This window comes from Caloenas nicobarica, chromosome 17, assembly GCF_036013445.1.
Source record: "Caloenas nicobarica isolate bCalNic1 chromosome 17, bCalNic1.hap1, whole genome shotgun sequence".
In the NCBI taxonomy this organism is placed as follows: Eukaryota; Metazoa; Chordata; class Aves; order Columbiformes; family Columbidae; genus Caloenas; species Caloenas nicobarica.
This window is the reverse complement of record NC_088261.1, coordinates 4,922,678-4,948,239: the sequence shown is the minus strand read 5'-3', so window position 1 is coordinate 4,948,239 and position 25,562 is coordinate 4,922,678. Positions and strand designations below refer to the sequence as shown.

Sequence of the window (25,562 nt, the reverse complement as noted above, 5' to 3'; positions counted from 1 at the left end):
GGAGCTATGTGGTGTGTCCCCACACAACTACACCGTGCTGGAGGAGCCTCTCCACTTCAGGCAACCAAATTGTGCTGCCATGAGCCTCTCCTTCCCTCTGAGCCCAGGACTAAGGAACCAAAACCTCAGACCAGAGGGCTGGTTTTGTCTGCGCTCAGGGTGGTGTGAGATTAACCATCAGCAGCATCCTGAGCAGCATGTGCGGCAGCGATAAGTTTGAGAGCTGCCTTGAGGAGACATTTTACATGTGCTAACTGTCCCACCTCACCACTGGAGACAACCCCAGGAGCCAGCTTGCCCAGGTGGGCAGCTTTGGGGACCAGAACCCTCCATCTCCTCGCTCTGGGTCACAGCTCTACCGGTGGCCGCGGATTTCTTCCTTAGACACCACGACAGCCACAGGTCATCTAGCTCAGGTGCAAATGTTCTAGGCTAAGCCAAAACATTTCTTTTTCAGACTTACTTGATCTAAGGCCAAAAACTGAGATGACATCAAAGAGCCCATTGAGCAGATCCCCTCCAGAAATACGCAGGGACTTTACCTTGTTAGTACAAACACGGCTCCCCTGAAGACTTCCTGGGAACAGCTGAAGCAGCATCGCACTTCAAAAACCAGCCTGCACATCACAGGGGTGAGGGGGAGCTCAGTTCTGGCCCAGGATTGTTGACAACCATTTCAAAGCCCGTGAAGGATCACATACAAAAATTGTCACAGCCCTGGGTGGGGGGAACAAAATTATCTTTGTCCCCAGGAGATGGGTTGTAAAGGCAATGGCAGGGCAGGAGCTGTCACATGAAGCAGTCAAGGAGAGCATACAGTCTGATTGAAAGGAGAGAAAGACAAGAATATTTAGATGACGGAGCGATTTATCCCTCCTGGAAGTACTTGGTGATGTTTACCATGAGCTACAAAGAGTGATGTCCCTTCAAGATTTCAACCCGTGCTGAAAGAGCCCATCTTCTGAGGGATGGCAACTGCCAGCGGTTCTGTCCCTGCCGCAGTCCCCAGCTCGGCTCTGTCACTGGGGTCACTTCCAGAGGGACAAAGGAGACCTGCAGGAGCACAGGCTCAGCCATGGCACGGAGTGACAACCAGGAGATAATGCCGCTTCCTGGAAAAACTGGAACTGATGTGCAAATAATGAGAGAAAAATGTGGGGCGAGGGAGGGTTAAGGAGAGATTAGTCTGGGGCACACTCTGGGAGATACACAATGTGAAGTATGAGGGCAAAGGAAATGAAAACTGGAAACTCAAACATAGTCAAGAATCCAATCCCAGCCTGGGCAGGAAGTTTACGCTCTGCTTCTAAATATACATGTTTTTAAATCAACAAGCTTTCTTGTTCCTCAACTCTACCGTACAACCACACAGGAGAACTAAGGAGATATAGGCACTGCCAAGCTCTGCCTGGCCAGGCTGGCTGTCCCCAACGGTGACAAGGTAGGGGATGGAGACCCCTGCCATGGCTCAGAGCAGGGCAGCGAAGGCAGGATGCCGAGGAAGCTCCAGGAGAGCAGGATTTTCAGCTCCAAGCACCCTGCTCAGCACCCGGCCCCTGGCAGACAGACTCTCCTGTGGTCTCACGTGCCACGTCCACAGACCACGGGAAGGAGAGGAACCGATAACCTGTGAGCACCACTCAGATGTGGTGCCTCTTTCCTTCCTGCTCTCTGGCCACTGCATTCACGCTCAGCAGTCGGATCGTCACATATTTTTTTAATTTGATATAATTATCTCCTAGAAATTACTGTACACAGCCTCTTGGGATCTAAAGCAATTAAGTGAAGATAAATTTCTTTCATGGAGCAAGCTGTCAAACGATGAAGCAATTTCATTCCCCATTTGAAGTGGAAGCTTTGGGTCATGCATGGTTTATTTGAAACAATGCCATCACCTAAAGCTGCTGATCTTATCTGTCTCTCTCTGTCTCTCCGTTTCAAACTGCTGAGGATGTGCAGCGTGGCACTGCCTGAAGTGATGACATCTGGCACCAGGCCAGCTGCAGAAACAAGCTGCTCCTCCCCGAGCCGGAGTGCAAGAGGCCAAACATTCCTATTAAAAAGGGGGAAACCGAGGTGAAATCTGGGAAGAGCTGAAAAGTGGGAATCCTGCCCGAGGGAACAGGAGACCCACGAGCTGCAGGAGGAGCGAAGTGCCTGCAGGAAGGGGCAGTGCTGCCCGAGAGGATGGGAGCACATAGCGCGTCTCCAAGGGTTAACAGGCAACCAGGCTTCCTCTTCATCGCCAGACTGCTCCAAAACCGTATAAACCAGGATTCAAGAACTTCGTCACGACAAGGAACGGTTCATGTGCTTCTGTCTGTATGATGAGCGACATGGCAGGACAGAAATTATATCTGTTAGCACATACACGCTACATCTCTCAGGAGTTTGAGCAAATTCTCTCCTGTCCTCACGTTTCACCATGCCAAGATGTTTCATTTTAGATGAAAAAACCCACATAAAACATAAAATAATTCATTTAAATAAACCATTCTCCAAAGCAGTATTTTTTATCCTGAGAAGGGGAGGAGGGCCAGAGATGCCGTGGAGTAGAGAGGCCATGACGAAGACTCCGCTCTCTCCATGGGTTCAGCACTGAAGATGCTCAGATCCTCCCAGGGGAGGAAGGAATGAATGGTCCACTCCCCATAGGACATGGGCATCAGCCAGGCCAAGCTTTGGATCCTTAAGCAACCTAAAGGCACCACCCTGCCAGCTGAACAACCTTCACCTAACTATTGAGACCAAAAGGCAGAAGACATCAAAAAGAACAAGTCTTTGGCCACTCTTCTGTTTAGCAACTGCTCCGTCTACACACTTGCAATGATATAATCATCCAACGCATCTGTACAGATATACACTGCCGTTCCCACACACTCAAATGCATCCACACAACTCCCTTCCAGCTCTCCAGCCTACAAGGATTTATCTTTATCACCCCGGCATTTCCCATGTGATCAAGCCTCTTGTATGTTTAGCGGGTACCACATATATGAGGTGCCCTCCATGCTGATACCTGCGAATCTCTCCTTTCCCATGCCAGCATAGTTGCTAATGAGCAGCTCTCAACCACAGGGAAGGCAATGAGGATGCTCGTGTCTAAAAATGTTGAAGCTGCAGCCGTGAGACCAGGCAACTACTGAACAGATTCAGCTCCCCTGGACCAGACTGATGAGAGCATTTCATCCATCAGGTTTCCGCAAAGCTCAGATCAAAACTGATCAAATCTTTGTTCATTAGGACAGATGCTGAACTAAAAAAGCTACTAGTACTAGAGGGAGCTAACAATACAAGCTGGCAAAGGGTGAAAGTTCAAGAAGCATCTAGGTGACTTCAGAGTGCAAACACGATCTTCAAAAGGGATGTGCTACACCCCTGGCAGCTGGTAGGCTCCAAAAATGCACATCAGCAGCTGTGTCACGTCCCTGACTCACTCTGGAAGTGCTGCCCCGCAGCCACTTCTCCACGGGAAACGTCACGTACGGACCAGGTACCAGGCGAACTGACACAGCGTCAAAAGGATGTAGCAAACACTCTGTCTATAAAATCTCTTTCCTTCAATAATGGATGCTATCACACACATCATTTACGCTTAAGGAGCCAAAATGTAAATCTGTTCTGTTGTTCACAAACCCAGCAGACCAGGCAGGCAATAGCTTCTCAGACCTCAGAAAAATCTGTGTCTACATACTAAGAATTTGTGCTTATATATGCATCTACCTATCCCAAGTACAGTGAAGTTTTGGGAAAGTTTTAAAAAAAATAAATCAACAAAATCACTAGATGGAAATACTATTATTGTCTCTATTCAATATAAACTTGTAGACAAATATTTGTTACATATGGTGGAGAAAATGCTTTATGTAAAATGCTGGTATGCAAAACGTTATGGCAAATGTTGTTAATTTAAATAAATTATGGCTTTTACCTTATGTTTAAGGAAATATATGCAAATATGTTATGGGGAAAAATCTGATCGAGTTATCTGGATTAAATATCCAGCATTTTTGGTGTCCCACCACAGATGCACTTAGACCAGCAGCAGTAACATCACTCATGCAAGGCATATGTTAGGGAAGAATTTTAACGCTTCCCAGTGAACCCTCACTTAATACCCCCTTCATTTTCCTCAGGGAGGCGGGTGGCCTGGGGCCGAAATCCTGGGTATCAGGGGTTTGTTCTCATCCTGAAGCTGAGGCTTCCTGTGGGACCCGGGTCAGTCCCTCGGCCTCGCGTACCTCTGTTGCCAATCTCCAACGAGGAAATTGCTTTTCCTTCTGTCATAACGTGTTGTGGAGATACGTTCATTAATGGCTGGGAAGTGCTTTGACTTCAATGACGGCGAGAAAAGAAAACAATAAATAAGACCGCGGCGGTGTCTTCTCTTTCTGATTTGGGATGTGACAGTACGAGGACACCGAGAGTCACACCTCCAGCCCAGCAGGAGCCGTGCTCTCCGTCCTCACCCAGACTCAGCCCAGTATCCGCGGACGGATTCGGCATCCACAAAAACACCACGAGGTCCGGCCGGGAGCAGAAACATGGGGAGCAGACTCCAAGCTCAATGACAGAGGTCACCTTCCGTCTCCCGTAGAGACAGAGTAGATCCCCATCTGTTATTTGGGCTGACCACTCCCTGCATTCCACCCAGTCCACTTTTCTGGCCAGCTTCCCAGGACGTGGATCTTTCTTATTCAGGATAACAATGAGGAGTTATTAATTGGGTCTTTTTTCAGGTTTCCTGAGGTCCTTCCAAATGCTGCGTTGGTGGATACCACAGCCGTCCTTGTCTTCAGCAGGGATGTTTTAAGCATTTGACTTGGTCAACGACAAAAATATAAGTAGTGCTGTGAAACAGGGTCACCCCAAAGCCAAGGCAGGGTCACAGATGAAGAGTCAGACCCAGGACTGAGTTTGGTACTGGAGCGCAAGGCCTGAGCGGTGGATCCAGCAGGCAAAGCATGAGGCAAAGAGGCAACCCCAAGTGCCAGGGCCCTCCTGCACTTTAAGTCTTGAGCATCACAAAGATTGCCCAAGGTGAGACCACACTTCATGCCCACGGTCTGTCTCAGCCAGCCAGAGCAGCCTTTCCATTTCCTCAAGGTTTACTCTGGGTAGCAATAAGAGATGGCTCATTGGGAGGAGATCCAGCGTTAATGGTGATTTAATGAGGCCTTTCAATGTTCTTGCAGGCTCATCAGCAAATTCCACGAGGTCTGGACTCTTAATATGTCATTCCGAGTACACTAACGTCGGTGAATACCTTTTTTATAGCCAGAGCCATGCACTATCTGTGCCTGATGTCTTGCCAAGATGTGGTAGGTTTTGTGCCATTAGGGTGCCGGTGCGGCAGAAGTGAGGCCATTACCTGCTGAAAACCCCAAGGGAAGCCAAGGGCGCAGGCAGCGCACGCCGAGGAGGTGCTGAGCAGGAGACTTCATGGTTTGATTCTCCTTTCCTATGTCACTCCACCGATGCTGACTTCGGGAACAGGCGGTCAGCGAGTTTCTTGAACATGATATTTCCCGTCTCTTAAGAGTCCATCCCGAACCTCTGGGGGCAGCTTTTAGGACGAAAAAAGACTGAACACAAGTAAGTTTTCTGTCTCATTACATAAACCTGGCCTGATGATGACAGAAGCCAGGATGTTCGACAACGAGCATCATCTGATCCACAAGAAAAGATCCAACGCCGCCTGAAACCAGGCATGGGACAAGGCTGATTTATCCTGTCAGGCTGTGCTGTGAGCTGATGATCACATCGCACTCCCAGAAAACAATTTAAAAGAGCCTTTTGCTGACACCAGAGCCAAACTGTGCAGCACTGGCTGAGGAACCACACACGTGCTGGTACACGTGCACGGCTCACACCCAAGCTGATTCACTTGGAGCCGACACAGTGGCTAAAGCACCCGGTCCAAGCCCAGCTTGGAGGAGAGGTAGAGGTGGATCCAAGGCTGGGGGAAGGCAGGGGAGGAAGGGATGGAAACGTCACAAGTCACTTGAGCAAATTCCTCACGGCTTCCCCATGCACCAGGGTATTGCTCGCTCCCTCCAGGTGCCAGGAAAGAGGCATTGTAGGGGTAGGGAAGGTTGTTTCCACCAACAGCCGGTTCTTCCCTTCCTGCTTCCCCCACAAGAGATGGGGCTGCCTGGAAGGCAACACCTCGTACTTCCCTGCAAGCCACGTCCAGACCACAAAGCCACCCTCACGCTCGCTAACAGGCGCATTAAGAGAACACGTGTAACTGGATCTTAACACGTTGGCAGGTGGTTCCTCACCTCGTAGCGAGACTGCAGTTCCCACACAGCAGCTCTCAGCTTCAGGACAGAGGCAAAGCAGCAGGACCCCAGCTCTGCAGAGGGGCTGGCTAGAGGTACTGTTAGATCATAGAATCATAGAATGGTTTGGGTTGAAGGGACCTTCAAAGCTCATCCAGTGCCACCCCTGCCATGAGCAGGGACATCTGCACCAGCTCAGGTTGCTCAGAGCCCCGTCCAGCCTGGCCTGGGATGTCTCCAAGGATGGTTCATCCACCACCTCTCTGGCCAACCTGGGCCAGTGTCTCACCACCCTCAGCGTAAAAAATTTCCTCCTTATGTTTGGCCTGAATCTCCCCTCCTTTAGTTTACAACCATCACTCCTTGTCCTATCACAACAGGCGCTGCTAAAAAGTCTGTCCCCATCTTTCTTATCAGCCCCTTTTAAGCACTGAAAGGCCGCAATCAGGTCTCCCTGGAGCTTCTCTTCTCCAGCTGAACACCCCAACTCTCTCAGCCTGTCCTCCCAGCAGAGCTGTTCCAGCCTCGGATCACTTCTGTGGCTCCTCTGGCCCCTCTCCAGCAGGTCCGTGTGTGTCCTCTGCTGAGGACCCCAGAGCTGGATGCAGGACTCCAGGTGGGGTCTCACCAGAGATCCGTTCCTCCTCACCATCGTGCCTGCCTGGCCAGGGCTACGGGATCTGTTAACGCTTGGCTGTGGCAAAGTGGCTGCAGAGCTTTGAGCTCCTGCTGCCTTCAACACTCTGTCTGCAGCTCGGTGCCACAGCCGTGTGTCATCAGGCAGGCAGCTGTCCCCAGCCCGAGTGCTCTGCATGGCTGGGACGAGAGGATGTGAACAGCCAGTATGCCCCAGAGACTGCAGTGCACAGGATACAGAGTGGATTAAAATCTGGTCAACAGAGGTCTTAAAATGTCAGCGTAAACAGGAGGGCAGTCCTGGCGGGGCCGCGGAGAAGCTTGCTTGGGCTTATATCACTTAACAATAGGTTCAGTGACCTGAACAAAGAAAACCTTTACTGATAAAGCCTGCAGATTAGACACCGTCTCCTACCCTCTCAATCTTTGAAGAGAGCAATTCACCAACAGACAAAAAAAAATCTCAAAATCACACAGTCACCTACTCACGAGCAAACAACGTGCTGTTTAATACAGCTAAATGCAAAGTTGTCCCTGTAGGAGCAAAGGTTGTGGGATGCTGATAGTGTCTGGTGTGGATGAGAAGAGCAGCAGAGCACAGTGATCACTTGTCCTTCCAAGCTGGTGCAGCAGCTCACAGAGCAACACGTGGCAGCCACAGCTCCGAAGCGCCATGAGAACGGCGCAGGGGATCCAAACCATCACGTCTCTCACTCCATCTATTCAGCTTATCGAAAGATGGGGACGAGGGGACACATTTATGTATTGGGGACAGAGATGCAATGGAGGACTTCCCAACCTACAGCAAAATTCAATTAGTAGAAACTGAGACGAAACAAATTTAGCCTGGAAATAACGCATGCGTTTCACAGGGATTAAAATCGGTTCCTCCAATGATTTGCTAAAGATCCCAATGGGTTCTCAGCCTTTTGAAACCAAGGCTGAGTGCTTTCTACTAGACCTGCTCTTACTCCCTTGGAAATTTCCCTGTGTTTTCCCGAAGGAGAAGGGATCGGAGGAGATGGCCACAGTTCACCAGGGTCTGGGAGCTCTCCCGGGTTGGGTTTCCCACCTCCAGGACTGACACACGCTCTTTGAAGAGGGGGGTTTCTGACCTGTACATTCTTCCCAGCAGCTCCCTGATGTTCAAAGCCCCTTGCTGACAGACAGGCAGGTGTGCCTGTGACAGTGGCCACCTCCCCAAACCCGCCACGGGGGTGGGAGACCAGCCCCCACCCCACGACAGGGCCCTAGGCAAGGCACGGGGGAGTACTCCAAGCCCAGCTGTGACATTTCCTTTCACCTCTACCTGTACAGCTGTTTCCTACAGGGCTGCAGCCTCGAGTGAGATGTGTGAGGCTTCTGTAGGTGCTTGGGAACAAGACGGAACAGAAACGCTTCACACCTGGCCCCAAAATTGCAGCACGCTGGAAGGGAGCCAACATCAACTGGCAGAGTACCAGTGGCGATGGACATCAATTAAGCAGCCTGTCATCCTCAGACTGCAGGGTTTTCTTTTTGCGATCTGCATCGCTCCTTAAGCCTTCAGCAGCACCAGCGCTGGAGTTTTCCAGATGGGATCATTTCCCTCAGATTCCACTCGCTAGATTTATAGCAGTATTTTTTTTTTTAAACCCACCCCCCTCCCCTTTTAAGAGCTTGAACTATTATTCCACATTGCGGATTTCTCCAGGGCTGTATTCAGTGTCCTCGCGCAGTGCTAGTGCTTGTTTGCAATGAGTTCCCTTCACCTTCAGCTGGAGAAATGTAGTTTTAAGAATATGCTCAAAACCCTCTTAGCTTAAAGAGCGACTAAAAAACAAGACCAAACAGTAAGTGACCAGTCCACCTCTCTGGAAGATGCACTGCATAGCCCAAGGAGATGCAGCAGCAGACACCAGGATGGCACTCATGTCCATTTCTGCAAAGATACATTTAAAACAGCACAACAGACACCAATATATCCTCTTCTGCCACTCTGACGTGGGGACAAGGACCCAGTTTGACACTTCCCACTGTGCTAATGACACCTGGCAAAGGCAAAGCACAAATGCCAAGGACAGACGAGGACTTCAAAGCAGGTCATGTTCTGCCAGCTACCTTCATGGTGGCATAAAATCCAACCTCTCCTCCATCACCCGATGACATCATCTTCCAACATGGCCCATAATTTAGCCTAATTGCTTTTTACGATCCAAAGGCACCACATGAAAGGGAAGGTCGAGGCTGAGATGGAGTTCAGATACTGGTCAGAAAATGTAAACATTTCTAAATTCGCCGCCTCGGGGCTGCCAGCTCCTGCCAAGTCCCTGCTCCGAGCAGGGCTGCCCGTGGCAGCATCTTTCACTGCTTGTTTGGAAACCGAGGCAGGCAGGAATGGAAGGAGTTTTTCAAGGATGACTCCTCCTTGGACTCTCCTGCTTGGGGCTCCGATCTCTGCTCACAGTTTCCCTTTTCCTCTCTGGATCAAACTCCAAGCTGGAAGCTCTCGCTCTCATGGGCTGAGCACATTTGCCTGCCAGTTGGAGGGAGATGCTCAAGGGCTATGGAATGGGAATATGGAAAGGATGCTGAGAAAACAGTTACATTTGCTCACTGGGGTTTTCTCTTTGCTTACAAAGAGTTTGTGCTCTCACAGTCCTTGTCTTGCTACCTTTTCTCCGATGCCTTGCAAGAAGTCCTCCCAAACGTGGATTGCATCCTTGGCATTCCAGGAGTCATCAGGTCTCAGAAAGGATCAAACGCCTGGTGCTTAGATGTGTGACAGAACTCTGAGAGCCGTTCCTCCCAGGGCGGCCGTTCCAAGAAGCATCAGAAAGGACTGCCAAGAGATATCTGCAAGTTTTAAGAAGACTGAAATACTGTAAATAAGTGAATAACAAGACAGGACTAATTTTAGCCCAAGCCTACTATGAAAGGCTCCTAGATAGCTAATGCAATGGCTACCAGCTCTGCAGATCTAGAGCAAGTAGAGAGAGGGTCAAATTTGGAGTGTCCACCTGGGCTGGACAGTACAGAGGAAAGATTTGTGTTTTCTAAGGAGAACAAAGTTTGGATTTTAGGCTATCTGCACTGACAGCTGAGGAGTGCAAAGAGCAGGAAGCAAGTCCTTGTGAAACAAGAACTGCCCCCAGTGTGGGAAGCGAACTGGCCACCCTGGAGCTGGAGGAGCCATGCGGTACCTGGCTGTAAAATATTGCTAGTTATTATTTTTCAGAGCCTTGCATTTTAGAGCTTTCATTTGCCTGCTGAGGTGAGGCAGGGTTGAGGCTGAGTGGTGAGTATCTGAGACAGTCCACTCCACACACGAGCATGCACATGAGGGGGAAAAAAAAAAGTGCCTTTCTGTTTCAGAGGAGGGAACCACAGTGACTAGCCCTATAAGCATATGTATTAATCATGCACCGTCTGGTTTTAATCCACACACTGCTGATCCTGCGTCTCACTGTATTGTTATCAGGGGAAGGAGTATTTCTCCTCAATCTTATTCACCAGCCAAAAGCCTGAAAATGCAAAAAACACATTTGTGAAGTGCCTTCCCAAGGACCCTGGGCCCCGAACCTGGTGAGCTGGGGCTGCTGCCTTTTTATTGGCGTTTAAAAACCTTTTATTAACGTGTGTCAGGGCTGGGGGAGGAGAGAGAAGCTCAGGTTTCAGGACCCCCCATGCAGAGAGGTTTATTGTGGGAAGGGACATTAACACTTTCTCCTCCGCGTCTCCCTGGCTGGGGCAGAGCGTGGGCTGTGGGCACAGGTTTGGGCGACGCACGGGTCAAGCCCACGCAGAGCTTGCAGGGATGCGGGCGATGATGTGCCTGCACGGAGGAGAAGGACCTCCCTGCTCTGCTGCACACCGGGTGATCTGCAGCCTCTCTTCCAGCCTCGCCACCATGGAGCAGGATGCTCCCAAGACAAGAGGGTTCAGCAAGAGCTGAGGAACCCAGGACTTGCCCCAGAGCTGCACAAGACCAGATCCACACACAGCTCAGATGCACCACGACTTGCTTTAACCTCAACACGACCCAAGTATTCTCCATTACAGGTCCCTCAGAGCAGCACCACCTGATGAATCCACAGTTATCACCTTTTTTCTTCCCGATCCTTAACTCAGCCGTGCTGCTGTTCCCTGCTCTCTCCTCGGGTACAACGCTGGGTGAGCGAGGTCCTGGCAGCATCTCCTTCGGCTGCGAACACTGCAGACACCAGTCTGACAGCTCAGGCACCAGGCTGCATAGTTTGCTGTTGACTGGTACATTCGATGGTGTTCCATCCCACAAGCTGCAATGGATATCTGCCCAACATACGCCCAGGAAAACATCACCAAGTTCTGCTCACCCCCGAGCCAGCTTTTGTTGGTTACAGCTTCAACGACAGCGCAGGAGACGATGGGAAGCTCTAAGTGTCACACTGGCTCCAGGAGGAATCCGAACGCACAGCTTCATGGCAACGAATGGAGTCAGAACATTTTCACTCAAAATAAGAGCCAGGCCAAATGCTCAAAAACTTGCTGAGAAATTCTGGCTGAATACTGTGCTCTATCTGCTAAATGGGACACAGAGAACAGAAAGAAGTGGCAAGCAGAGTGTTTGTCCTATACAGCTTACAAAACAACCATCCTCCTGGTGAAGCCAATAACCTAACACCATTTAAAATCCAATACTCTCCAGTCTTGCCTTTCAACAGATTCATTTCCTCCAAAATTTTACAAATTCGTTAAAAACAGTATGGTGCAAAAGCATAGAGTAAGGATTTGGAGCATCAGCAAGCAAGGTGAGATATTATCCTTGCTGTAGAAAGCCTACCGTCTCTTCCTAGCCATGCAAGTGATAAGAAAGGTGTCACAGCAAGCTTCCCAGAGCCACTTTGGCACACCAGAGCCCTCCTCCCAGCTCACAGACGTTCACAGGTGCCATACAAAGAGCAGAACATTTTCTTTGCCTCTTCAGCAAACAACTGTCAGGAACAAGGGCTGAAAACTGGGCCAAGACCGAGAATGTGAGATAAAGATTGGGCGCAAAAAGCCAACTCCTGCTAAACGGCAGTGAAAAATCAGCACTGAAAAGAGTTCTTGCTGCACAGAGATAGCATTTCTCACCTGCTCGCAGCTCGGTCAACCGGCAACCAACTAGGAGCACCCAAAAAATGGGAAAGTTCATGCAATGCGGCTGGATGTGGTATGTGGGAGCTGCTCCCTGCGGCGGCTGCTGCCGTCGCCTGAGGCTCAGGGTCCCCTCGTGCCACCACGCTCAGCACAGACACGGCCCCTTCCACTCCAAACAGCCCAGAGGTGCATCTGCTGAGAAGTCACGTTCGTCTGGGCTCTGCACACTGAAGGGAGGGCAGGGAGCGGGTGGTGGACGGGGGGACCGCACACAAACACCCTGCGGCTAAGTTGAATTGGGGGCTTCTTTATAGGAAAGTAGCTTTTTGTATTTTGCTCACAGTCATTCATGAAAAGCACGTGGGTTCGTGTCTCTCAGCTGTACCTTCCTGGCTTGGTCTGCACTGCCCTCGCAACACCCCACTTCTGGAGAGTCAAACAATTCACTTCATTAATACCGCAGAAGGAGAAGGTTTGTGCAACAAGGTAATCGTTTGACTGTAATGACGCAGCTGCCACTCTAGCACCTTTCTACAGCATTACCGAATCACAGAAAATGGGGTAGAAGCATCCAAAGAGGTCACTTTGCCTCCTTTTCCAAGGCATTCGCCTCCACCCAAGTTGTACCTGAGAGAGGCACCCAGCCTGCTTTTAAAAATCTCCACAGCTGAAGAGATTCTGCAGAATTGCTAAGGAGGCTGCTTTCAAGTGTTTAACTACCCAAAGGTATGAAGCCTTTCCTAAAGTCTAGTCTTAATCTATTTTGCTGCCATTTGTGCCCATTCCTTCCTGTGCTATTCAGCATGCAGCTGGACAACAGCTTGTTCTCCTCCTCTCCGCAACAGCTCACCGCATTTTCCCCGAATTTCCTCTAGACTAAAAAGCCCCAGTTCTTCCAATCCCTTCTTGGAAGTCAGGCTTTTGAGATCTCTGCTCTGTCTCACTGGCCTCCCCTTAAACCCTCTTGGGTCTCCTCTGCAAAGTGAATATGCACACCTGCTGTTTCACCAGTTTGACCATTAATGAGAACACTGGTCAGTATGGGATTGAGAAGAGACCTTATGGAACCCATGGCTTTTGCTCAGCATGTCCTGGGTAGTGCTGGTACCAGTGAGCTCCTCCGCCTACCTGTGTGTGATGCGTTTGGTGTGTAAAACAGAGCCCAGGAGACAGGACAACACAACTGACACACAATCAGACCTGCACAAGCACGAGCAAACACCCCAGCCGGGTGGGATCACAGTTCCAAAGTCAGCTCCTTTCAAACCAAACAAGACCTACAGAGGCGGTAAAAAAAAAAAAAGAGAATAAGGAAAGAAAAGGAGGACGGACACAGCCAGGCCTGGCTCCTTCTCTCTGGCATCCGTGTTGCTGTTTCAGCAGAGCTGAGCTGGTACCACCATGCCCGATAATCCCGGATTGTGGGGTGGCTCCTGCTGTGCTGTGAAGGGCACCAGCTCCCACCAGTCATGTTGTACAATTTGTTTATAAAGCACCAGAACCAAAGGGAGTCAAGACAGCGAGAAAACACAGCTCAGGTGTAGCTGTAGGACAAAGATATGTCTCTTCTTCTACACACGAGTGCAAGTGCCTGGCAGGGCAGGTAGATGGCACTCCGAATAAACCGGTGTGTGGTTAGAAGAGGCAGAGTTCAGGGAATACCGTCCCCTGGCAACAAGTTATGGGGCACCAGACCGGGCTGCTCGGTCACCTACCTGGCTGCTGGGGGCTCTGGGTGGGGCTGCTGGGGAAAGAGTCCCAGTGGGACTGTCCCCAGCAGAACCCCCCGAGAGGCCACAGCATACGCTGGCAGAACAGGCTCCCTTAGGGCAGCAACAGCTTGCTTGTTATTTTAACCCGTTCAAATAGAGGCTTGAAAATCCGTTTTTCCACAGTGACTTCCTGGACTGAGGTGCTTCCCCAAACTGGGAGGGCTCTCAGTTTTACTGGGACCCTGTTTCTCGTCTGCTGCGGGCAGTGCTGTGAGCACGGGCAGGGCAGACAGAGAAGTGAAACAGAAATCTGCACCTCTCGGGTCCCTCTGTGACAAAAGGTCCTACATTTCTCACCGTCATTTCAGGAAAGCGTCAAGAAGAAGCAGCACACGGGAAGGCACGCTGCCACCGTCACACGCAGCCTCTCCACAGAAACCAGCTCCGCTTCTCCTCCCGTAGCACCAACCGCTCGGGGAAGGCAACGCTGTGGCTTCCCCAGATGAGCAGCGCTTCTGGTGCTGCGATTCTGCCTCCAAGCAGGAAACTGTTGAGAGCCACTCTCATCCTGCCGTGCCTCCAAGGGCGTGCAAAACAAATGCCATTGTGCCTCTTCCATCCCCCATCAGGTTCAGACACATTCTCCAAGTGCAGCCCCCCCCGGCTCCCCAGGTCCCTCCTGGCCAGGTGGTGGCAGAGAGCAGACCCAAAACCCCACATCAACAAGGGAACTGATTTCATTATTCTAAAAACAAACAGCCAAAGGAAAGTTCAGGCTAGAATGGGCTCCTAGAGCAAAGAAAGGAAAATAGAGAGAGGGCAGTGGGGAATGCTTCATATTCCTAAAAGCCTTTTGTACGTTAACACGTGGTGTCTGCTTCTCTCTAGTCACCTATTTATCACTCTCCTCTTTAGAGAAGGAAAAAAGTCCTGGCTGCCTTCCTAAGGCAGAGTTTTGTGGCCGGGGGGAGGGGGAGGGTGCTTTAAGCATGATGCAAACCATTTGGAGTGCACGGAGAGCACTGCCAACACAAGCTGCACTATTTAAACAAGTGAGGAAATGATCGTATATACAACATGCCAGCGAGCACACACACACCAGAGGAAGTCGAGAGGGGTTTTCATGACACAGAGCTGGATGTCAGCGGCTGAAAGGTCGATATTTTCCCTTAACACCCTTCTCAATGACTTAATCGTGTTCCGTTTGCACAGAAAACTTCCCAAGAATAAAAAGTCTGGAGGAATCGAAGGGGGGATGTTTGGCCTACTGCTGACCTTGTCCGAGGTCCTCTCCACGTAGCAGGGCTCCTGGGGGGCGACCAGCAGGGGAACGAAGCCCGAGAGCAGCCGATCCTCTTCCAGGCTAAGCAGGGCAAGGTCGTCATCTGGGTCCTTGTACAAGGGCACCTCCGACTGATTCACTGTGGTCAGTATGTTACAGAAGTCAGCCAGCGTCGCCCACACATCTACTGAGACCCTGGGAGAACGAGGAGAGACGTGAGCAATTTGGGGCTGGAATGCGCTGGGAGTTGCCTGCAACGCTGCAGCGAATACCAGAGAGGTGAGGCGAGGCAAGGCACGCCACCGCCGCGGCGAACCGACCCCACCGGGAGGGCTCCAGCCACAGCTGCACTGGCACCGAACCCGGGAGGGCTCCTAAACCCTCGCCCCTGGGCGCCGACACTGGCCTCCACGTTCCCCTGGATGGGGATGGATCCCGGGATCTCGCCCTTCGCGCTGCTCTGCCCGCTCCTGAGCGGGGAGCAGCTTCCCCATGCAGCGCCCAGATCACTCCAGATGGGAGAAATGCTGCTTTTTACTCAATTTTAAAGCCTGCTGGGAGGACAGACTGAGACCCTGCGTTGCTGTCGGGGTAAAAGAGGCACCTGGGGGGCTCCAGCCCAGCACACCCTCTCAGCCTGGCTATTTTCTGCTACAATCATGTGTCGCAGCAGGAGATTTTTTCAGTTAAACCCCAGCCACAGGGAGGTTAAGCCGTGTTTCGCTTCTGGCCAGGGTTTCAACACTTTGCGAGTGACCTGCGAAGCTGCCTCTGCAGTGTCTCACCTTGCCGGAGCGGCAGTGCTGGGTGTGAACACAAGGCCACTGGTAGCCCTGGACCGCTCCCCATGCATCCCTGTCACACGTCCCTACCGCTGAGCATGCCCTGGGGAGGGCCAGTGATGGGGAACCAGGCAACAAGCAGAGGGGCACCGCAGCGACCAGGCTGCCTTATACCGCGTTTCCCCCTCCTGTTTCTCAAAGCACTCACGTTGAGGTTTTTTTAGTGCATAAACCGGGCTAAAAGCAGAGAATAGGGGAAACCGGGGTTGATCTGCTTCTGGTGGCAGTGAGGAAGGCCGGTCCTCCTCCCCACACCTCTGGGGCACTGAAAAGCGTGGAGCGGCCCCAGCATCACGGGAGCTGCAGCAGTGACTGGCCCAGGGCTGGCGGGAGGGAGGCCCCTGCTCTTTGAACCGCTCCAGGTGGACAGAGTCTGCGCTCGGTTATTTACGGGAATCAATGTACCAGGAAAAGCACGCTGAAATGAAACATCTTGTTTTCAAGAGCGTCCTGGGAGCCAGGCAGAATGAGGAGCCATTAATCAAAGCCCGGCACGTAATCAGCACACATGTAACGCAGAGTCGCCCACGTCCCTCCGCCAGCCCCAGCCCGCACGCTGCCGAGGAGAAGAGGTTCTTCAAAACCCTCTGCGCACAGACACCAGGAGCTGGGTTCATTCACAAAGCTCCATCGCTTGGCTCAGCCAGGTCTGGCTGTCAGAAATGTTTAAATATGGAAAAAAATAAACAGTTGCAACACTTTTTTTTTTTTTTTTTTTGGAGGGATCTGTCCGAGGCCCTTTGTGATGTAATGGGAAACGCTGCGTTTGTGCTACCAGCTGGAAAATAAACAGAGCTGCGAGGGTTAAAAGGAACTGAACTTTCCACGACCCCTATCTGCAAAAGAAGAAAATAATAAGAGGAATGATCCACTGCCCCACAGCTCTGATAGTTTATCCTCCGGCCCAGGCTGCAGAGACAAGCACCGGATGCGATAGGGCTGCTCTGGGCCACCTCCAAGGCAGCTCTGCCCATGGGAGATGCGCAGGGCTTGGGAGGCTCAGTCCCCCCTAGTGCCCTGCTGGCAACGGGGCTGGGCTGCCTGAGCACGGTCACATCGCACTGGTGGGGCCGCACCAGGATGGAGGAGGTGGAAGTGCTGCTGGCATCGGTGGGGGAGAGGATCGGGGAGAATGCCTGAAGCCACTGGGGAGGGTTAGACGTGAGGAAGAAATTTTTAACAATGAGGATGGTGAGACACTGGCCCAGGTTGGCCAGAGAGGTGGTGGATGCCCCATCCCTGGAGACACCCCAGGCCAGGCTGGATGGGGCTCTGAGCAACCTGAGCTGGTGAAGACGTCCCTGCTCATGGCGGGGGTGGCACTGGATGAGCTTTGAAGGTCCCTCCAATCCGACTATTCTGTGATTCTATGAAGGAGCGCACGGGGGTGTTGGGAACAGGCGCCGACGCAGAGGACATCCCCAGGGAGCTGGGACAGCCAGGTGCACAGGGCTGGGTTGGAGAAGGAAAAGAAACACATCGCTGAGACCTCGCCTCTGTTGCCCAAGAAAGACAGCTGCAGGCAAGGGATGGAGATAACCGGTGAGGGCAGCAGTAGGATGCTGGGCAAGACTGGGATCCATGGCGGGGCAGGGGTGGCGAAGCACAGATGAAGCACAGGAGCTGTCTCCCTCCACAGGGCTTGGCACTCATGTCAGAAAAACACCATGTGCACAGTCACCGAGCTGCTAACACCCTTGCAGTCATCCAGCCCAATGTCCCCTTTCCTCCCCCACCATGGCTGCCAGACCCCCAGGACAGCCCCTCGCCCCCCCCCGAATGCGAGAGCAGTCCCTGTCACTTTACCCCCTTCATCCCCAGCTCCCTACAGCTTCACGGTGCCTCGCCACATCTGTCATTCGCACTGGACGTGTTAGGTTTCCACCCTGGGCTTCCTTCAGTCAAACCACAGACAGTGCTGGCTCTCCAGGCAGCAAGATCTCACTGCAGTGCAACCCCCAGCAGCTCTGCGCCAGTGCTGGCAGCACCCTCTCACATGCAACACCCTGCAGAGCCTTCAAAAAGCCAACAAAGAAGAAGGTGTTGGCGCTTCTGCTCTGGTTTTCTCCTGCAACACAGAGGTAGCACTGCAGAGAGCAGGTCTGGACAGTTCTCTGCCTTCCCCTCAGCTGCAGCTCCTGTGCAGTGAATCTCCCAGCACTGGCCTCACCAAGCTCATTTATCCACCAGCAAAGCCAGCGAGGGCTAATGGCTCACGTAGACACCACGCAGCCCAGTGAGACACTTCCTGGGACCTGCACGTGCCCCAGAACGTCGCACAACCCTGGGGAGCCCCATCAGGCGCCTTCTCCCTGCTGCCCCTTCCCAGGACACCACCATGGCCACCTCCAGCCGTTTCTGGCTTATGTCACCCACCAGCGCTGCTCTGCAAAGCCACGGCAGGTCCAGGTGCCTGCATATGCACAGTGCCACGGCTTTGGGGTCCCTCTGTGGAGGGAGGCCCCGAATTACTGACACCAAGCCCAGGCATGTAGCCCCAGGTACAGGGATGAGGCTCCCAGAGCTTTTAACCGAGGAAGTGAGAAGGGGGTTAGCGCGAGGTCTTTCCTCAGAACGGGGGGTTCATTCACTTCCCCGCAGACACATTTTACATTTGCTTATTCCACTAGGAGAGGAAAAAAAAATAAGAGTTAATTTCTTTTTTATTGCCTTAGGATTCCAGGTTTAATGTAGCTGTCAGTGTGAGCACAGCCCAGCTGCACGCCGACAGGACGCAGCCCGGCCAGAGGACGCTGAGAGCGTCACACAAGCGCAGCCGAGCGCGCAGGGGCTGGAGCTCAGCCCCGGGGCAGAGCACGGCCACGGTGAGACCGAGGATGGCTCCTGCCAAAGAGGGATGCCCACGATGGGGATGCATCGCTGCGAGGCAAAAGGCACGCACCGAGATGTGGGGCAAGCCGAGGGCGATGCGGGGAAGACGGGCACAGGAGTGAGCCTGATCCCTGCCGGCTGCGGTGCTGCGCCAGCGCTCGCCACCATCTTCGGCGGGGCCACGGGCTGCCTGGTGATTAATATCAAGCACAATGACCCCATGTTACAAGCCCGCGGGGGCCTGTGGAGGTGGCCGTTTCCTGTGTAATACCAGCTTGTTTAAACACTAACAGTCCAACTCCACAGCTGCAGAACAAACCCGGAAAGCGCGGTGCAGAAGAAGCCCTGCATTGTGCTCCCCGGCCGCCCAGATGGCAAACGCCTTGGGCTCCTGCGCTCCCCGGGCCGGGCGACGGGCACCCATCGGTGCCCACCCCAGCTCCTGCACACACCAAGTGCTCCACATCCCCCTCCTGGGTCTCCTCTTCCAGCCCATGGGAAGCCAAACTAAAAGCAGCTCCTCCGTAAAGAACAAATGGGGTTGGTGGGGGGAGGTCTTTCCAAAAGGCGTTCACCAACCCTGCCCCTGGACTCAGAGCTGCCCAGAGTGGGGAGGAGCTGGCCACAGCCCCTTTGCCCTGTGGCATCAGTGGTTTCCCCCACTCTGCCCTGCACATGGTTCCTTTGGCCAGCCAGGTGTCTGCAAACCCATTCCCCTCCTGGGAACCTGCCTTGGGAATCAGAGGGATGCTATTCTCTCCAGGAGAGGTGCAGCCTCCTCCCAGCCAGCCCTGCCTCGCCACAGCCCCCTTCTCCACGGAGCCTTTTGGCTCCTACTTCGCTCAACTTCACCTTCATTCTCAGCCAGGTTTACACCGCCGAGACACCTCTGAATCCTCGCTTTGATGTCTCGATAGGGAAACTCTGGTGGGCCAGCATTACTAATTAAAACTGAGATCTGCAAAAGGGATTTTCCATTTATTCCCCGGCAATCTCCAGCAAGGTCTTGGCACCCCGGTCCGAAACTCTGTCCATCTGTCCCAGTGGGAGCTGCCATCTCAGTGACACTTCTCCGCAAGAGCGATGTGATGAGAGCGATCTGGCAGATCTCTCTGGGAAGGTAAGCTCTAGAATGTGCTCAGAGCTTTTGGATTTAATTTAATACTTGGTTTAAATTAACCATTTTTAAATGCTTGCAGACAGTCTCCACAAACCGAGAGGCCCTTCACTCCAGTGTGGAAGGAGCACAGATTTGCCAGGGTCAGCCCTACGGCAGTTTGTCTGTCTAGCCAGTGGCTTCCTCATCGATTCTCGCACTTCGTTTAGCAGTGGATTAATTGCAGCAACAAAGTAGAGTAAGGAGAAGCTTTGCTCTCCCCTGCCCAGCCCTCTTCACCCATCTCAGCTCCTCAGCCAGATGTCCCAAAAGGAGATGGATTCACTTGAACGACAGCAGCCTCCTTGGAGATCCGCCTTTCGCCCCATCTGCTGCTGATATCTCTGCCTTAGGAGAGATCCACCCTGTGCCTCAGGACGCTGTTTTTCCACCCTAATTTCTACAAATTACTCCTGGGGACAGTTCATCTGAAAGACGCTGTTCCAACCCAGTTGCATGGCAATGCAACTGCTTTAAACGACCTCCTGTTCAGACCTCAGCGCAATGTTTGCCATGAACTGTGCACATCTGAATTCATTTTAAGATACAGAAGTGACTGTCGCCTGCTGCTAGAAGACCTGGTCCAGCCACACAATCCCTGAGCCACAGGACACTGCTGCTCCGAAGCAGAGATGTCCATGGTGAGGTTTAGTTCCTATTCTAGAAACACCTGAGAAAAGAGTCACAGAAAATTCACTGAGCCCCTCTCACAAACAGGGAGAGGGAACCTCATCTAGGTGCTCCTGCTCCAGCAGGGGGATCGGACTAGATGATCTTTTGAGGTCCCTCTTAATCCCTAACATTCTGTGATTCTGTGAGACCCCCCGCCTCTCAAATACACACAGCAGCCCCAGGGGAGGGATCCAGGCAGCCCATCACTTCTCCATGGCCTTCTGGCCTCAAAACACATCCCAGCGCATCCTCTGAGCCACAGTGACCACACAGATGTGGCTGAGAGCTGGATGAACACGCCAGAGCAAGGAGGGGGTGTTCAGGGAAAGGTGTAGCTTCTCATTCAGCTTGAATTTGGAACCGCTGAGCCCTCAGCTAGGGAGGGGATGCCTGCCAGGAGCCAGGGTTCATTCCCAAGCCCTCGCCAAGGAAAGGACCCCAAAGACGCAGCCTCCGGAGCCTCCCAGCCTGCTCTGCAGAGCCCACTCCGCAGCCGCACGTCGGCTTTCGGCAGCGCTCACCCCTCACACCTTTCCCTCCGCCTCTGTCCAAGGGGGAAAAGCAGCGAGCTGAGGAATTTGGTGTGGGCTTTCTTTTTTTTTTTTTTTTAATTTTTTTTTTTTATTGTAAGGACTCAAATCCAGCAGTGTGATAAATGCATCCGAGCTACAATTAGGAAGATATATAGCATCAGAACGCGAAGGTCTGGGCAGCGTGGTGAAACGCGGGCTCTCCAGAGCCCCAGCTATGTTTCCCATTATGTAACCCTGGTCATGGGCAGACAGCCAGACTCCAAATGAAAAAGAGACTCTGGCTTGGCACCGTTTCTATTTTCCTATCCTCATTCGGGGTCAGCACAGTGTCATACAGCTGCAGAGAAAGCTCCGGGGATTAAACCTGGGAAAGACTCCAAGACCAGGACCTGGGTTCAAGTACCAGCTGAAAGCAATAAACCAACTGCCACAGCTGGGCTGAGTTTAGACGTTCTCAAAAATCCCCCCAGCTCTCTTCCCTTACTAAGAACGAGTGATCGTAAGCATGGCAAACGTGGTGTGAGCGGAGGCCTCGGGACATGCAGCCCCAGGTTTTAGGCTCTGGCGGAACCTTGACAAGCTGCCCCACTGGCCCCAAGCCCAGCCCGTCATTCTGGCAGTGGCGCTGGCCCCGGATGAGCTGCACTTTGATGCAAGCTCTGGGCCAGGCCTTTGCTCCTAAGGGGCTGCCAGGTGGGTATGGGGCCTGTTTTTTCCAGAAGCTTTAGCACATTTGTGGCATCATTGCAGGGTGCTTCTGTGCTTTGGGTTGTTTTTTTTTTTTTTTACTGTCCCTCTTCTGTGTGCACTGACAGCGATGGCTGCATGGCGCTGGGAGGTGGGTTTCAGTGTGTCCAACCAGCTTCTCCAGTGGCAGTGGCGGGGACCTCATGGCACATCCCACCACCGTGAGGCACAGAGCACGTGTGGAATGACACAGGCCCCTTACTCAGTTGTGCAACTTGGCATCTGCACTTGGTCCTCGGATGCTCTCCCCGCTCCTGAGCAAACCCTGCCCATAAACCTTGCCTTACTCCAACACACCTGCTGTTCTGACCCAGGTCTCATTTCCAAAACTTCTTTGAAGGTGCTCCTATGTAAACCCAATAGACCAAAACAGCAACCCAGTGCTCCCCTCTTCCTTCCCCACCTCCAGGGAAAGCGTTACAAGCCCCAGGTCATGCCCAAGAGCAGAGCCAGTTCCCTGCTACTCCTCGCTACCCACATCTCCAGGGAAGCTCAGCTGCTGCTGTCACACAGTCCTGGGCCACCAACACCCAGCCTGGGGATGCTGGGTCCACACTAGAGGTCTGGGCTGGAGGAGCAGCTCATCCCCTCGCTGTGGATAAGCCAAAGAGCTCTGGGATGGAGGAGCTGGCAACCAACATGAGGAAGGTTGTTCATGGCCCAGAGCATGGGCACGGTGGGACAAGAGGGGCTGCTCAGCCACCCTCCGTGGGGAAGACAAGGTGAGGAAGCCATTGGGCTTCTGCTACAAGCTGAAGACCCTCATACCTCCACCAGGCAGACCTTGCAGAGCAAAGCCCCCCAGCCCACACTCCCTGCTCCCCAAAAAGTCATGGACCACAGGCTGGGCGGCCACCACCACCTTCTCCCACCCTGGCGGGCCAGCAGGAGCCGCCGGCACCTGCTCCGGCAGCCCTGGGGGACCGCGGCCCCGCAGGAGGGGGAGGCAGCTCATCCTGGGGAAGGCGCCGAGCCCTGGCTGTGCAAACCCGATCAGAAATTCCATCTCGAGGCTGCCCGTCGCCAAGGGCTCAGCGGCTCCCAGCACAAGAGGAAGGGGGGGATTGGTGCAGGCGCTTTCACGTGACAGATCCCAGTTTGAGTTCCTGCCCAAAGATGGGCAGCAGTTCACATGAGCAGGCAGCGGTCCCACACCGAGCAGCCGACAAACAGAAAACAGACTCCATCTCCACAAAATGAGGCCCAGAACTTCCTGTGTGAGATTTCCATTTCCTCAGCCAAATGAAAAAGAACTAGAGTAAGAGGCAATAAACTAGGAGAGCAGGACTGGACCTGACGCATGGAGCGGGGACCCATTAATGGTTAAGCCACTTTGCTGGATTACTCTTAATGCGCCTTCCCATCACCCTGGGTTCTGGCTCCTTTGGATTAACAATAAGACGTGATTTCAGGCTCTGGATCCGGAGTACCGGAGGCAGATGGAAAATCCTGCGGGAAAGCAGCTACGGAGCATGCTCAGACACTGTTTCGCATACTCCATACTTGGCCCCTTCACTCAATTTTCTGTCCAAAAATATGCAAATTGCCTAGTCCGCATTATGGACTAATGGGCTGGAATTGGCCAGTTTAGAAAATTAACCCTTTTGTGCGTTGCAGGGGTAGAGACAAGCTATTTCTGAAGCAGAAGGGAGGCAACTTTTGGAGCTCCGGGAACGGGCAAGCTGCTCCAGGCCAGCCCAGCCTGACCAAGGTTAACCTGATCCTGTTAAAAAAAGGCAACGACACCTTGCCATTTGTGCTGGAAATGGACTTTCCTCTTGCAGAGAGGAAGGTCCTGCCTGTTCAGCTGGCTGGGCCTGCAGAGCATGTAAAAGAGATGTATCCCAACAAAAGCAAGAGGTGCATCCTAAGCAGAAAGTAAAAATCCAGCTCGTGGGACGTTTTCCAGCACATGGAAGCAAAGGGCACCTGCCAAGGCCCGGCAGAGACACTTCAACCCCACTGACGCATCAGTGAAGAAAGTCACTGTGTCACCAAGGGTGACAAGTCCCCACCGAACATTCTCTGTGCAGCGAGTCTCTGCTGAGTGTCACAGCCAGGAGTGAGCGTGGGGGAAAGGCAGCATGAGGGGCCCAGGGAGGGAGCAGACAGCAGAAGACAGATGAGAGGATGCACGTACTGTTTGGGGAGCTCCAGAGAGGTTGGAGGAGGATTCCAGGTGTCCGGGTGGCCGAGCATCCAGTCTGACCAGACCTTCACACTGGGGAGCAGCTCCTTTAGGTCCTGAGGCAAGGCAGAGACCTTGATGTCATCTTCCTCATCCTCCTGCTCCACATCTTGAGGTTGAACTGCAAATACAAGATGTGAGAGCTGAGGCCGCCCACCACAGCCCTGAGCCAGGCTCGGGCAGGGACAGGTGATGCACAATATGGATCCCAACATCTCAGTTTTGGACACACAAGGGAAAAGCCACAACCCAGAGCATGTACAAAGCCAGATCTGTTCTCCCTACGTGGACTGGCCTGGGGGACAAGCTGGGACATCTGTGACCCTTTTTATTGAGGGCAGTGCAACGCCAGTGCACCAGTCACAAAGAGAGGATCCTAAGTTTCCCAATAGCTGTCAGAAAGCATGCCCTGTGTCCATCCCTTTTTCTCCAGTCATTTTTGCCTGCACACATCAGGGATTTTCATGCCAGATGATTCAGCTGTAACCTGGGCACAGCTTGGGACACTGGGGGGAAACCCAAGTGCCCCAGCAGATGGGAGGGGCTGTACAAAATAACAGGGAATGAGGGTCTGAACCCCACCAGGCCGCCTCGCAGGCAGCTGCGTGGATGCTGCCGATAACTCCTTACCTTGCGCGCACTCTCGCAGCAGGCTGGTGCACCTCCTCACCAAGAGGGCAAACATGGAGAGCCCCAGGGCCGTGGCCTGTTCCTGGATGACGGAGCGGCAGTCCTCCGAGATGCACTCTAGGAGACAGAGACGGGGTTCAGCGGGGAGCAGGGCAGATGCTCCTTGGTGCTTTGCCTTCGCAGCCTCCCCCTCTGCATCCCACACGAGGCAGGGATCTCCGAAGGGCTGGGCGATTCCCCAGCTCACACCTCTCCCGGGCTCAAATGCTCCATGTAGGAGGAAAAAGGTGGTGAGGAGCTGCTCTGGAGCGGGAAGAGGCTGCGGTCACGCTGCCCACGTCGTGCCTGACACCACCTCGTGTGCTGAGCCAGCCCAACCCAGCCGGCACTCAGGGCTTCCAGCACAGAAGCTGCTGCTTGGAGCTGATGCCTTCCCCTGAAGGAGGGGGGTATGTTTAAGTGTTAAAAGGGTAATTAGCTGCATGTTTGATCTTTGTCCCTGCTGGAGTTTTAACCTCAGCAGCTGAGGAGGGGGGCTCCTCCCATTAGTTCACCAGTCACACAACAGCTTGTCAAGAAAGCTTAAATTGAAGCTGTTACTCAAGTAGATGCCACACGACCACAGCTCTTCCAAACAGAGCCGGCTCGGAGTGAGAGCAAATCCCCCCGGCACATCTACACCCAGCCAGAAACCACTTCTGAGGCTGCTGGGAGCAGCGGGGAGCTGGCTCGAGGGAACTGCCTGGAGCTGGGCGTGGGTTCCATTTAGCGATGCTGAGAGCAGCGTGGGGCATTGCCAGGCTGCCCGACTCGCTCAGGCACTGCACTGCCTGCTCCCAGAAGATTTTTAATCCCTCCGGGCAGCCTCTGCCCTCCGAATCCCCTCTGCCCCCCAGTTCACACCCTCCCTTGAGATGTAGGGGGGAGCTGCTGGCTGGGGGCTTGTTC

The 25,562-nt window shown here is 53.0% G+C and overlaps 1 protein-coding gene across 2 annotated transcripts in view; it reads right to left on the bottom strand.

The window, feature by feature from the left end:
- Positions 1-25,562, bottom strand: part of SMG6 (SMG6 nonsense mediated mRNA decay factor) — a 108,815-nt gene that overhangs the window by 32,668 nt on the left and 50,585 nt on the right. For both annotated transcript variants that reach the window (XM_065646813.1, XM_065646814.1), the window contains exons 11-13: positions 24,615-24,731; positions 23,937-24,105; positions 15,008-15,209 (exon numbers count right to left, since the gene is read on the bottom strand). In XM_065646813.1, the coding sequence (XP_065502885.1) occupies positions 15,008-15,209; positions 23,937-24,105; positions 24,615-24,731 (488 nt within the window). The remainder of the gene's footprint in view (positions 1-15,007; positions 15,210-23,936; positions 24,106-24,614; positions 24,732-25,562) is intronic.